This window comes from Oncorhynchus gorbuscha, linkage group LG04, assembly GCF_021184085.1.
Source record: "Oncorhynchus gorbuscha isolate QuinsamMale2020 ecotype Even-year linkage group LG04, OgorEven_v1.0, whole genome shotgun sequence".
NCBI classification, from domain to species: domain Eukaryota; kingdom Metazoa; phylum Chordata; class Actinopteri; order Salmoniformes; family Salmonidae; genus Oncorhynchus; species Oncorhynchus gorbuscha.
The window spans coordinates 15,057,316-15,069,587 of record NC_060176.1 but is presented as its reverse complement, the minus strand read 5'-3'; the positions used below and the strand labels follow the sequence as shown (position 1 = coordinate 15,069,587).

Sequence of the window (12,272 nt, the reverse complement as noted above, 5' to 3'; positions counted from 1 at the left end):
ATACATTTTTGGACTCACCTTGTGCTGTGCTCACTTGAACAGGAAGGTGGCGTGGCAGTCCTTTGTGAGAAAATTTTGTCATCAAAGTCTGGCATTCTCTCAATTTATGGTGCTTTCAAAACAACTGGGAATTCGGAAAAAGGTCCAATCGTAATGACCTCACTCACCTCATAGCTCGAGAAAGAGGCCGGATATACAATTCAGAGTTGGATGACCATTCAAAACAGACTTTCCCAATCGGAGCTCGTTTTATTCCCAACTTCCCAGTTGTCTTGAGCTCACAGAAGTCAAGTTTTTGCAGTTCCCTAGATAATGGTTGTTTTGAGCGTGGCACAAATCATGCGTCATTGACAGCATTGCCAATGTTGAATGTTTATCATTTTAAACTTGGAAAAGAGCCCCTTAATCCCAGAAGTGGGACCACACAGCCACTGTCACTGATTCCTTTCAAACCACTCATTGTTGAATTTGCAATTTCCAACTTGTGTAATGTTTATGTCCAATGGCTGATGAGCACTGATACATTTTATCTAATCATTTCTCTTCGTTATTTATTTTCATATTACAAGGATAAAAAAGGATTTGCCAGTAGATTGTCGACTTGATTCATGATCAGTCCAATCAAAGCTACTGTAAATATGTGTTTTGACGTCATTTTTATCTGTGGCCAATGACCTTGAGCCTTCTTGGATTGGCACTTATGGAACTCTATGGCAGCACCGAAGGGGCTAGAATTTTCAGGGTCTACCCTTAGATTTGGTGGCGACGTAGTGTCCCCATGAGTGACAGAACACTGAGCCAATCACAGCGCAACACTCCGTATTTTCTGCTGGCTTGCCCCTCCACCACAGAAAGCACTGAGCTAGGCTGAAACACCTGCATTTTGGAGCTGACTTACTCAAGAAAACAAAAAAAGATACCATGTTTGTATGTGGCTTTATTAACTATATTTTTTTGCAAAAAATGTGGGGCACAAATGACAAGTCACCACTGGTGGTGGAGAGAAAATGTAAAATAATTTTGCAATTCTACACATTTTTCCATTGAGCTCAGCGAAAATGTAGCAGTTGAAGCTAATTCCCAGCAATTCTACACAGTGAGACAATATATCCATGACTAATGCTATGCTCCTCTGCTCAAACAAAATCAATAAGTATGCTGCCGAATGCCTGTTTTTTTTTTGTCTGGCTTTTGTTAGTTCTCAAACATGGCATTAAATCTATATTAAAAATACAAAATATTTCTCTCCAATTGTTTATTGCGGACCCCTGCAGTACCCAAGTTGGAAAACGCCTGGACTCGTCAAATGTATTTATAATCAGCAGATGTCAAAGTGCTATACTGAAACTCAGCTCAAAACAATGCAGATTTAGGAAGCACTAGTGACATTTATGTATAATACCTTTTGCAACAAGTCCTACCTGTATATCTTGAAGCAACTAAAAATAGCTTAATTTCCATTAACACAGGAATCACTAGTCCTGTCCAGTTAAACTGCTACACTGATTGGCCTGTGTACTGAATCTTCAGCATGGTGGCTGAGAAGGAGATTTCGGGTGCTCAATCACCATCCCTGGAATTTACATGTTTATGGAACAGTCATTTAAGATTACGTGGATGTTTTAACACATTCTGTTATTAATCAATCATGTTCAATAAAAAATGCTATTAAAATTAATTGAGATACAAATGGTTTCATAAAAAGCATTTATTAGAAAGACAAAGAATGTTCGATTATTTTAAAGTGCTGATTGGCCTTTTGGCCATTTGAGCTCCATGGCATTTCAGCTCCCCCAAGTGGTGACAATTGAAACCCCCTGATTCAGAAACTGCATGAGGAAATTCAAAAGGCAAATGACAGTTCTGATGCGACTAATAAGCTGCTAATCAGTTCGAAAGCCAACCAGAGCGATTGCACAGCATCACCAAAGGAAGATTGTTTAGGTGCATCACATGTCAAAACATTTCTAAGGCTATTGATATGTAGTTCGCTTCAAGGAAAGTTAAATTATACATTTACTGAAATTAAGAAATGGCATAGTCCGATTACACTCCTGTCACCCCAACACTGATAAGTGTGTACACATGCGTTCCTCCAGAGTTTAACTTTGATCTACTGAGCTTACTTGGAGAGCAACAGAAACATTTAATTTGATCACAAAAACAAAACATTTGTTTCCCCTTTTCCATCCAACTCTCCCTGAGAAAAACGGGCCATCATCCTTGCCCACTAACAAGTTCAATTACAGACACTGGAAGCAGCCCCAGGAGCATGCTCAGTAGGGTTTGTTTGACAGGAAGGACTGGAACATGTCTAAGGCGGGGCCTGGAGCCCACTGCGGCACCATGTGACCAGCGCCCTGAAACAGAGGATGGGATTAGAACGCAGCAGCCTCACCCCCGTTGCATCCACTAATCTTTATGAACATGTCTAGTGTGTTAATTAGTCTGAAGACAGTGAATCAATGCCAATATGCTAACTAAGTAGTGCTTACCTTCACAGTCAGGAGGGTGATGTTTCCATACTGCTCGTAGAAGCCGGCAATCTGATCATCAGATATCCAGCTCTGGTACTTGGTGGTTGTCTGGAAATGAAAGATAAAAAAAAGTCTTCACATTGCATGCCTTGTGAGTTACAAACATGCCAAATACCCTGCAACCCAGCTTTCAAATCTCTGTCACCTGACTCAAATACCAGTCTTCAAGAGCTTTACCTTCTGGTTGAGCTGCTCCACAAACCACTTGTCTCCCAGGAAGTTGCAGGCCATGTCAGTGTCTCCGTTATAGACTAGTGCCCGGACACCCAGAGACAGCAGCTTCAGATATACATCCTTCACTGTCGGGTAGATGTTGGTGTACTGTCCTCCCACCACATCACTACATAGAAAGTTATGGTAAAGATTACCTTTTGTAGGTAGTTTACTATTGTCATGTTTTAGATGTCCCTTTGCTGAATTTAGACTTACTGACTATTAGGGATATGTGGGTACTAGTGTAATACCTGCAGATGTCCCAGGCTGGAAGTGTATCAGGGATGTGTAGAGCTTTCCGCACATCACCCCGGTTGAGCCAGTTCATCTGAGCTGTGCTGTTAATGCAGGGAGGGACCTCACCCACAGAAGGAGTTTGGCCAGTGACGGACGGCACCTTCAGCAGCTACAGCGAGACAAAGTACTTACATAACACACCAATTTCTTCCATCATAACCACTTCAAACAATTTGAGAATAACCAGAACAACCCTTCGGAACACAAGACTACCAATATCTAATGCCAGGATGGACTTGAACACTGTTTTCCTCCATAGGAAGGGCACTTACCTGGAAGGTGTCCCAGTGCTTTCTGTAGTTCCTGAAGAGCTGGCTCATGCTCCGCTCATAGGCTCTGGCCCTGACTCCACCCTCACAGTCCATGTAAAGAGCATACTCATTCAGCCCAGAATCATACACAATACTAAAGGCCTGGCTCAACTGAGGGCAAGAATGAATGAGAGGGAGAAACAAAGGTACAAGTACACATTTCTATGTTAAAACTGTGCATATCATAGCCCAATTTTTGTATTTGATGTATAATACTTATCCAATTGTAAAAGTGTTTCCATGTGTACCAGTGTCTTGCAGGCCTCCTTGCTGTTGTTGAAGAAGTTACATGTTCCCTTATTGCAGCAGTTTGTGTTCAGATCTGTCCACAGTCTGCAAGAGGATAGTTTACTTAAACACATTGCTTCTGTTACAAGACATTGCATCAGACAAGCTTGAATTCATATTGTGGGCCTATACATATGTTGTGGGGCTTTCGAAAGGAGTTATCCCTAGTCATGTAAACATAACAAAACAGTCTGGGCCCACATGAGTGAATGTGTTGCGCGTTCTTACTGTTCTCCGAAGAGGCCGTGGTAGTAACCAAAGTAGATCAGAGACTGGTCATTCAGGGCATAGCTACTGAGGCCATTACCCACTGCAAAGGCCTGAGAAACACATTAAAGGAGTTCTTTATAACCATCATTCATATTGGATTCACATCATCCTCTCCTTGCCTTTTCTACATAATCATTGACAGGTGGTTGGATAGGCTGGAATTCCATTACATTGCTTTTAACTTATGCTTAGTCTTTAGATTTTCTGAGAGGGTAAGTGTGGAATCCACTCAAAACAATTAAGTCGGTGTGTGAATCAACTCACCTTGAAGTTAATCTTTGCGGTCCCTGTGGCCACGCGCTGGCTGAGTGTCGGGGCATAGATCCCACCATAACTCTCACCGATGATAAAGAACTCATTCTGTGTGAAGTTTGGAAACTTGGCAAAGAAACTCTGCAGAGCTAGGTAGTTGTCATCAGCCACCTAATAGTAAGGGGGAGATAAATCAGTTACTATTACTTTAGTATTCAGTAGGGAAGAGTGAACGGCATGATTTCTGAGCCACTGTCAGTGGAACGTTCAGATAGGAATACAGTGTGTATAACAGACATGCCTATGACAAGAGGTAAATAATTGTGTCAGATTTATTCAATGCATTTCACTCTCCCGAATGAGACCCTGATGATCTCACCTCGTCGTCGTCGGTTTTGTACTTCTGGTCGTCAGAGTAGGAGTATCCCACACCTGCAGGGGACTCTAGATACAGAACGTTGGCAATCCTGTTCCAGCTGAACTTATTCTCATACAGAGTGGCCCCATCATCCTTCACCTGAGGGAGACATAATTATGTTATTCTGTGGGAATCACTGCATACAATAAGGTTACACTGGGACACACAGGCACACTGAAATCACAGGTCCTGCTAAGTTCATGCTGAAAAGGTAACGTGTGGGAGAACTCACATGGAAGGGGCCGTTCTCTGACAGAAGGCCATCCAGCGAGCTGCAGCCAGGCCCTCCATTCAGCCACAGCACAACAGGGTCCTTCAGTGGGTCCCTCTGTGAGGTCACAAACCTGGGGAAGCAGGGAGGTAGAGGGCCAGGTTAACAGGAGATAGAGAGCACCCAAAGACATGCTTGGTACATTCCACACTTAATTTTAGACCCCAGGTACAATAGTGTCTGCTGACTATGTTTGTGTGTGTGTGCATACGTGTGGCCTATAGAACACTAGAATACAAGTTTGTTGTGTGTTATTTTGTCAATCATTAACTTCTAATAGCGTATGGCAAAGGATGTTCTAGCTCTTAAACTTCTCAATGAAAGGTACATACTACACCATGCATGACCAATGCTGGAGGAAGTAGCAAAAGAGCAAGTATAAACAATCATCTAGTCCAGCTTCAGAAGAGTTTCCTCTTTTGCCTGTGACTTTCTATTTGAAGTTGTCTATTGTTTAAACATGCTTCATTTGTCTCTGTAATAACTACTGTATGTATTAATTTACTATTGAGCAATAGCCACTCTTGTAAGTTTATTTAATGACTTCTTTAAAATATAATACGGTTATTTAAGCCATGCGTTGATTAATTTATTATTTCACCCATTTGGAGTAAACCGATTCCCACCGATACATATTGTAGTAAACTAATGTTGTGCACGAGCTGGAGTTTCTGAAAAAAATCCCCAACCAGAAAAACACTAAGTTGTTAGTTAGTCAAGGCAGCGACGTATGGCATTACTGATACTCACCAGTAATGGAGAAACTTTCCAGGGCTGGCTTTCAAATAGCCCGACCATTGTCGGTAGTTTGGTTTAAACGACATTCCCGGTAGTTCGGTCACCTCGTCAGGGGCATAGTCAGCCCATGTAAGACACGAAACAGCAAGGAAATACACCACCAAACTAACAAAATACATGCTAGTCATGTCGAGGACGAAAATATCCTAATACGCCAACAATGTTGGCCTCAAACGCTTGACTCGAAGTCCTGTGAGCGCAACAACTGCGGTGTCTATGACCTGCATATCGAAACACTGCAGGTCATATGACTATTAACTGAGCTCTCTGGTCACGTGGTCGATCTTTTGTTTTGACGTTCATCATCGGATTGCGTTTCATTTGATAGGCTACATTTGTGCATTAATAATTACTGCCGGTGTCTCGGTTATATCAAGGACGGGCATTTCGATGTATTAATTATATGTTAATCAATCGAAATGCCAGCGGGTAGCAAAACAACTATGGCGAGCTCTGAATCATCGAGAAAAGTATAACGCTGAAAATATGACTAGGTCTACCAAGAATTGGCTACATTTGGCTACATTTGCCAACATTGTTCCATCGTGGCGTAACATTTAACATATCAACGTTTGATGTAACATGACAGTGAAGAATGTGAGGGTGGTATAATTAAGTGGCAATGTGCTTCTGGTCAGCGGGGTGGTGGCACCTGGATCCTCATCTCTCCCAAGTGGTCATTCTCTCTTTCTCCCCTTACCCATCTGTCTATCGCCTCCTTTGAATTCCATGCTGTCACAGTTACCAGCCCTTTCAAGCTTAACATCCTTATCATTTATCGCCCTCCAGGTTCCCTCGGAGAGTTCATCAATGAGCTTGATGCCTTGATAAGCTCCTTTCCTGAGGACGGCTCACCTCTCACAGTTCTGGGCGACTTTAACCTCCCCACGTCTACCTTTGACTCATTCCTCTCTGCCTCCTTCTTTCCACTCCTCTCCTCTTTTGACCTCACCCTCTCACCTTCCCCCCCTACTCACAAGGCAGGCAATACGCTCGACCTCATCTTTACTAGATGCTGTTCTTCCACTAACCTCATTGCAACTCCCCTCCAAGTCTCCGACCACTACCTTGTATCCTTTTCCCTCTCGCTCTCATCCAACACCTCCCACACTGCCCCTACTCGGATGGTATCGCGCCGTCCCAACCTTCGCTCTCTCTCCCCCTCTACTCTCTCCTCTTCCATCCTATCACCTCTTCCCTCTGCTCAAACCTTCTCCAACCTATCTCCTGATTCTGCCTCCTCAACCCTCCTCTCCTCCCTTTCTGCATCCTTTGACTCTATGTCCCCTATCCTCCAGGCCGGCTCGGTCCTCCCCTCCCGCTCCGTGGCTCGACGACTCATTGCGAGCTCACAGAACAGGGCTCCGGGCAGCCGAGCGGAAATGGAGGAAAACTCGCCTCCCTGCGGACCTGGCATCCTTTCACTCCCTCCTCTCTACATTTGCCTCCTCTGTCTCTGCTGCTAAAGCCACTTTCTACCACTCTAAATTCCAAGCATCTGCCTCTAACCCTAGGAAGCTCTTTGCCACCTTCTCCTCCCTCCTGAATCCCCCCCCCCCTCCTCCCTCTATGCAGATGACTTCGTCAACCATTTTGAAAAGAAGGTCGACGACATCCGATCCTCGTTTGCTAAGTCAAATGACACCGCTGGTTCTGCTCACACTGCCCTACCCTGTGCTCTGACCTCTTTCTCCCCCCTCTCTCCAGATGAAATCTCGCGTCTTGTGACGGCCGGCCGCCCAACAACCTGCCCGCTTGACCCTATCCCCTCCTCTCTTCTCCAGACCATTTCCGGAGACCTTCTCCCTTACCTCACCTCGCTCATCAACTCATCCCTGACCGCTGGCTACGTCCCTTCCGTCTTCAAGAGAGCGAGAGTTGCACCCCTTCTGAAAAAACCTACACTCGATCCCTCCGATGTCAACAACTACAGACCAGTATCCCTTCTTTCTTTTCTCTCCAAAACTCTTGAACGTGCCGTCCTTGGCCAGCTCTCCCGCTATCTCTCTCTGAATGACCTTCTTGATCCAAATCAGTCAGGTTTCAAGACTAGTCATTCAACTGAGACTGCTCTTCTCTGTATCACAGAGGCGCTCCGCACTGCTAAAGCTAACTCTCTCTCCTCTGCTCTCATCCTTCTAGACCTATCGGCTGCCTTCGATACTGTGAAACATCAGATCCTCCTCTCCACCCTCTCCGTGTTGGGCATCTCCGGCGCGGCCCACGCTTGGATTGCGTCCTACCTGACAGGTCGCTCCTACCAGGTGGCGTGGCGAGAATCTGTCTCCTCACCACGCGCTCTCACCACCGGTGTCCCCCAGGGCTCTGTTCTAGGCCCTCTCCTATTCTCGCTATACACCAAGTCACTTGGCTCTGTCATAACCTCACATGGTCTCTCCTATCATTGCTATGCAGACGACACACAATTAATCTTCTCCTTTCCCCCTTCTGATGACCAGGTGGTGAATCGCATCTCTGCATGTCTGGCAGACATATCAGTGTGGATGACGGATCACCACCTCAAGCTGAACCTCGGCAAGACGGAGCTGCTCTTCCTCCCGGGGAAGGACTGCCGGTTCCATGATCTCGCCATCACGGTTGACAACTCCATTGTGTCCTCCTCCCAGAGCGCTAAGAACCTTGGCGTGATCCTGGACAACACCCTGTCGTTCTCAACTAACATCAAGGCGGTGGCCCGTTCCTGTAGGTTCATGCTCTACAACATCCGCAGAGTACGACCCTGCCTCACACAGGAAGCGGTACAGGTCCTAATCCAGGCACTTGTCATCTCCCGTCTGGATTACTGCAACTCGCTGTTGGCTGGGCTCCCTGCCTGTGCCATTAAACCCCTACAACTCATCCAGAACGCCGCAGCCCGTCTGGTGTTCAACCTTCCCAAGTTCTCTCACGTCACCCCACTCCTCCGCTCTCTCCACTGGCTTCCAGTTGAAGCTCGCATCCGCTACAAGACCATGGTGCTTGCCTACGGAGCTGTGAGGGGAACGGCACCTCAGTACCTCCAGGCTCTGATCAGGCCCTACACCCAAACAAGGGCACTGCGTTCATCCACCTCTGGCCTGCTCGCCTCCCTACCACTGAGGAAGTACAGTTCCCGCTCAGCCCAGTCAAAACTGTTCGCTGCTCTGGCCCCCCAATGGTGGAACAAACTCCCTCACGACGCCAGGACAGCGGAGTCAATCACCACCTTCCGGAGACACCTGAAACCCCACCTCTTTAAGGAATACCTAGGATAGGATAAGTAATCCTTCTCACCCCCCCCCTTTAAGATTTAGATGCACTATTGTAAAGTGACTGTTCCACTGGATGTCATAAGGTGAATGCACCAATTTGTAAGTCGCTCTGGATAAGAGCGTCTGCTAAATGACTTAAATGTAAATGTAAATGTAAGTGGATGAGTGTCAGAGAAAATGGTATCCTGTAGTCGACCTGCGTTTTGAATAGGTCAGTAAAAGGGTAAAAACCAAAAACACAAGTGAGTATCGGGTCATGCGTTTTTATAAGGGTCCCTGGCAAAAGACCCCTGAAAATGCATGATCAAGGTGACGTTATGCCTGTACACTAAGCATATGTATGCATGGTAGGCTATCAACAGTTAGACAATACAAAGGCTAGGCCCAAGGCTATGTATTGGCCCATTGACTATTGAATGTTATACCTTTTACATCAACAGTTAAACAATACAGTCAGTTATCTATGCATAGTCACTTTAACAACTCCACCTACATGTACATATTACCTCAATTACCTCGACACCGGTGCCCTCGCACATTGACTGTACTGGTACCCCCTGTATATATCCCCGCTATTGTTATTTACTGCTGCTCTTTAATCATTTGTTTTTCTTATCTCTTTTTTGTGTGTATTTTCTTATTAACAGCATTGTTGGTTAAGGGCTTGTAAGTAAGCGTTTCACTGTAAGGTGAAACCTGTTGTATTCTGCACATGTGTCAAATAAAATTGGATTTGATATGAATACACAGTGCTTGACTTGGGCAGGAGCTCACTGGAGCTGAATACTGGCACCTCAACGTTTCACTGCTTGAGCTTCTGCACATCTTATTTTATTTAACCTGGCAAGTCAGTTAAGAACAAATTCTTATTTAAAATGACAGCCTACTGCGGAACAGTAGGATAATTGCCTTGTTCAGGGGTAGAACTAGAGATTTTTTACTTATCAGCCCAGGGATTTGATCCAGCAACCTTTCGGGTTACAGCTCTAACCACTAGGCTACCTGCTGCCCCGAAATATAATATTTTAGAATATCTTATAGAATATTTGCTCAAAAGTATTGTGGAGCTCTTGCACCTAAATATAAACAGTACCGGTACCCAAAATGATTACCAGCACCTATTTCAGTCCAAGTCAAGCACTAACAATACATAGCCTAAGCCCTTGTGCCAAATTGAACAAGTTTAAATATGGTCCATTCACTATTGAGGTGGCAGGGTAGCCTAGTTGTTAGACTGTTAGACTAGTAACCAAAAGGTTGCAAGTTCATATCCCCAAGCTGACAAGGTACATATCTGTCGTTCTTCCCCTGAACAGGCAGTTAACCCACTGTTCCTAGCCTGTCATTGAAAATAAGAATATGTTCATAACTGACTTGCCTAGTTAAATAAATATATAATAAATAAATTGAATTTTATACATTGGTGTGTTTTCTGGTCTTATTAAAGTGAGCGTGTGCACTATTATTACACCCCTGGGTCTGTGTGTGACCTCTGGGGATACGCTGTAGTGCTATAGAATCTCTCTCTCCCAGGCTGTGCTTGTTCTGTAGCCTGCGAAGAACTGAGACACAGTGACTGACCCCCATCCCACCATCTGTGTGTTACTGTGTCCATATTTGAGTATGTATCTGTATCTGACAGAATAGTAACACAGATAATGTACTTATATGTGATTGAATAGTGCCCTGCATCTCTCTCTTTTCCCTCTCAGGTGACTCCGATCAGTGTCTCAATGATACAAAGGGCAAAAGTGTAAAGGGGTGTGTCTTTGCCACTAGGATTTCACAGTCCTTTTCTACACACCCTTTAATAATAGTAAAATCATCACAGTCAGAAGAGGAAAAGCCAACTGATGCCTCCTAGCCAGCTGCTTAGACAGGGCCTCCTCTAGCTTTCATTACCCCTTGTGGTTAGCCTTTCCTGCTGGCTGGGACTGAAATCCAGAAAAGATCCAGACATGATTACTGCTGCTTATGTCAGAGGACAAGTCACTCTTCTCTGATAAGGACACAAAGTTTTAGTGGAGATGTTTATGAGTTTCTTGGTAAATTGCCTTTCAATCCATTCTCTTAAATGTTTGAATTCCACCTGTGTGTGCATCTGATGTTTCTCTATTTGTTAAATAGAGGCCATACATATATTGAATGTAATAAATGTAGATACTAAGTAAGAACAAACTTGGATTTTTTTGTATGTGCACCCTATCTCTACGCTGAATGTCAGGCAAGACTTTTGAGTAAACTCATATGGAGGTTTATATACATGTTTTGTCTGGTGCAGGGACTCCTTTCCTCAAACAAGAGTTATAGATGCTAAGGGATCAGAGGAAATAAAATCAATGGTCACATTTAAAAAAAATCTAAATCACGTTTTTAACCATTGTTATTTTCCTTACACACACTTTGAAATAATATAGAATGATTTATCTGTGATAGAAATACCAATTGACTGTCCCCTGAAATCAATGTTGGAAATCATTCTAAGACGTCACATTGAAGGACATAAAGACAAAATACAACGACGAGACGGCCTACAGGGAGGAGGTGAGGGCCCTCGGAGTGTGGTGTCAGGAAAATAACCTCACACTCAACGTCAACAAAACTAAGGAGATGATTGTGGACTTCAGGAAACAGCAGAGGGAACACCCCCCTATCCACATCGATGGAACAGTAGTGGAGAGGGTAGCAAGTTTTAAGTTCCTCGGCATACACATCACAGACAAACTGAATTGGTCCACTCACACTGACAGCGTCGTGAAGAAGGCGCAGCAGCGCCTCTTCAACCTCAGGAGGCTGAAGAAATTTGGCTTGTCACCAAAAGCACTCACAAACTTCTACAGATGCACAATCGAGAGCATCCTGACGGGCTGTATCACCGCCTGGTACGGCAACTGCTCCGCCCTCAACCGTAAGGCTCTCCAGAGGGTAGTAAGGACTGCACAACGTATCACCGGGGGCAAACTACCTGCCCTCCAGGACACCTACACCACCCGATGTTACAGGAAGGCCATAAAGATCATCAAGGACATCAACCACCCGAACCACTGCCTGTTCACCCCGCTATCATCCAGAAGGCGAGGTCAGTACAGGTGCATCAAAGCTGGGACCGAGAGACTGAAAAACAGCTTCTATCTCAAGGCCATCAGACTGTTAAACAGCCACCACTAACATTGAGTGGCTGCTGCCAACACACTGTCATTGACACTGACCCAACTCCAGCCACTTTAATAATGGGAATTGATGGGAAATGATGTAAATATATCACTAGCCACTTTAAACAATGCTACCTTATATAATATTACTTACCTACATTATTCATCTCATATGCATATGTATATACTGTACTCTACATCATCGACTGCATCC

At 44.6% G+C, this 12,272-nt stretch overlaps 1 protein-coding gene across 1 annotated transcript; it reads right to left on the bottom strand.

Annotated features, from left to right (window-relative positions):
* Positions 1-1,693: 1,693 nt before the first annotated feature.
* LOC124033111 (lysosomal protective protein-like) lies at positions 1,694-5,904 on the bottom strand. Its single transcript, XM_046345049.1, has 11 exons — positions 5,608-5,904; positions 4,819-4,930; positions 4,548-4,685; positions 4,181-4,339; positions 3,875-3,966; positions 3,607-3,691; positions 3,320-3,469; positions 3,002-3,156; positions 2,715-2,877; positions 2,496-2,585; positions 1,694-2,360 (listed from the first exon to the last, which is right to left on the bottom strand). The coding sequence occupies exons 1-11, from the start codon at positions 5,781-5,783 to the stop codon at positions 2,277-2,279; spliced, it is 1,404 nt and encodes a 467-aa protein (XP_046201005.1). The 5' UTR covers positions 5,784-5,904; the 3' UTR covers positions 1,694-2,276.
* Positions 5,905-12,272: the final 6,368 nt, after the last annotated feature.

Excerpts from the sequence above, each read along its gene's own strand:
- LOC124033111 (XM_046345049.1), bottom strand. The coding sequence starts at position 5,783 with ATGACTAGCATGTATTTTGTTAGTTTGGTGGTGTATTTCCTTGCTGTT. Across the intron at positions 4,931-5,607 it reads GGAAAGTTTCTCCATTACTG|GTTTGTGACCTCACAGAGGG; the intron begins GTGAGTATCAGT and ends CTGCTTCCCCAG. Across the intron at positions 3,967-4,180 it reads CCGCAAAGATTAACTTCAAG|GCCTTTGCAGTGGGTAATGG; the intron begins GTGAGTTGATTC and ends TGTGTTTCTCAG.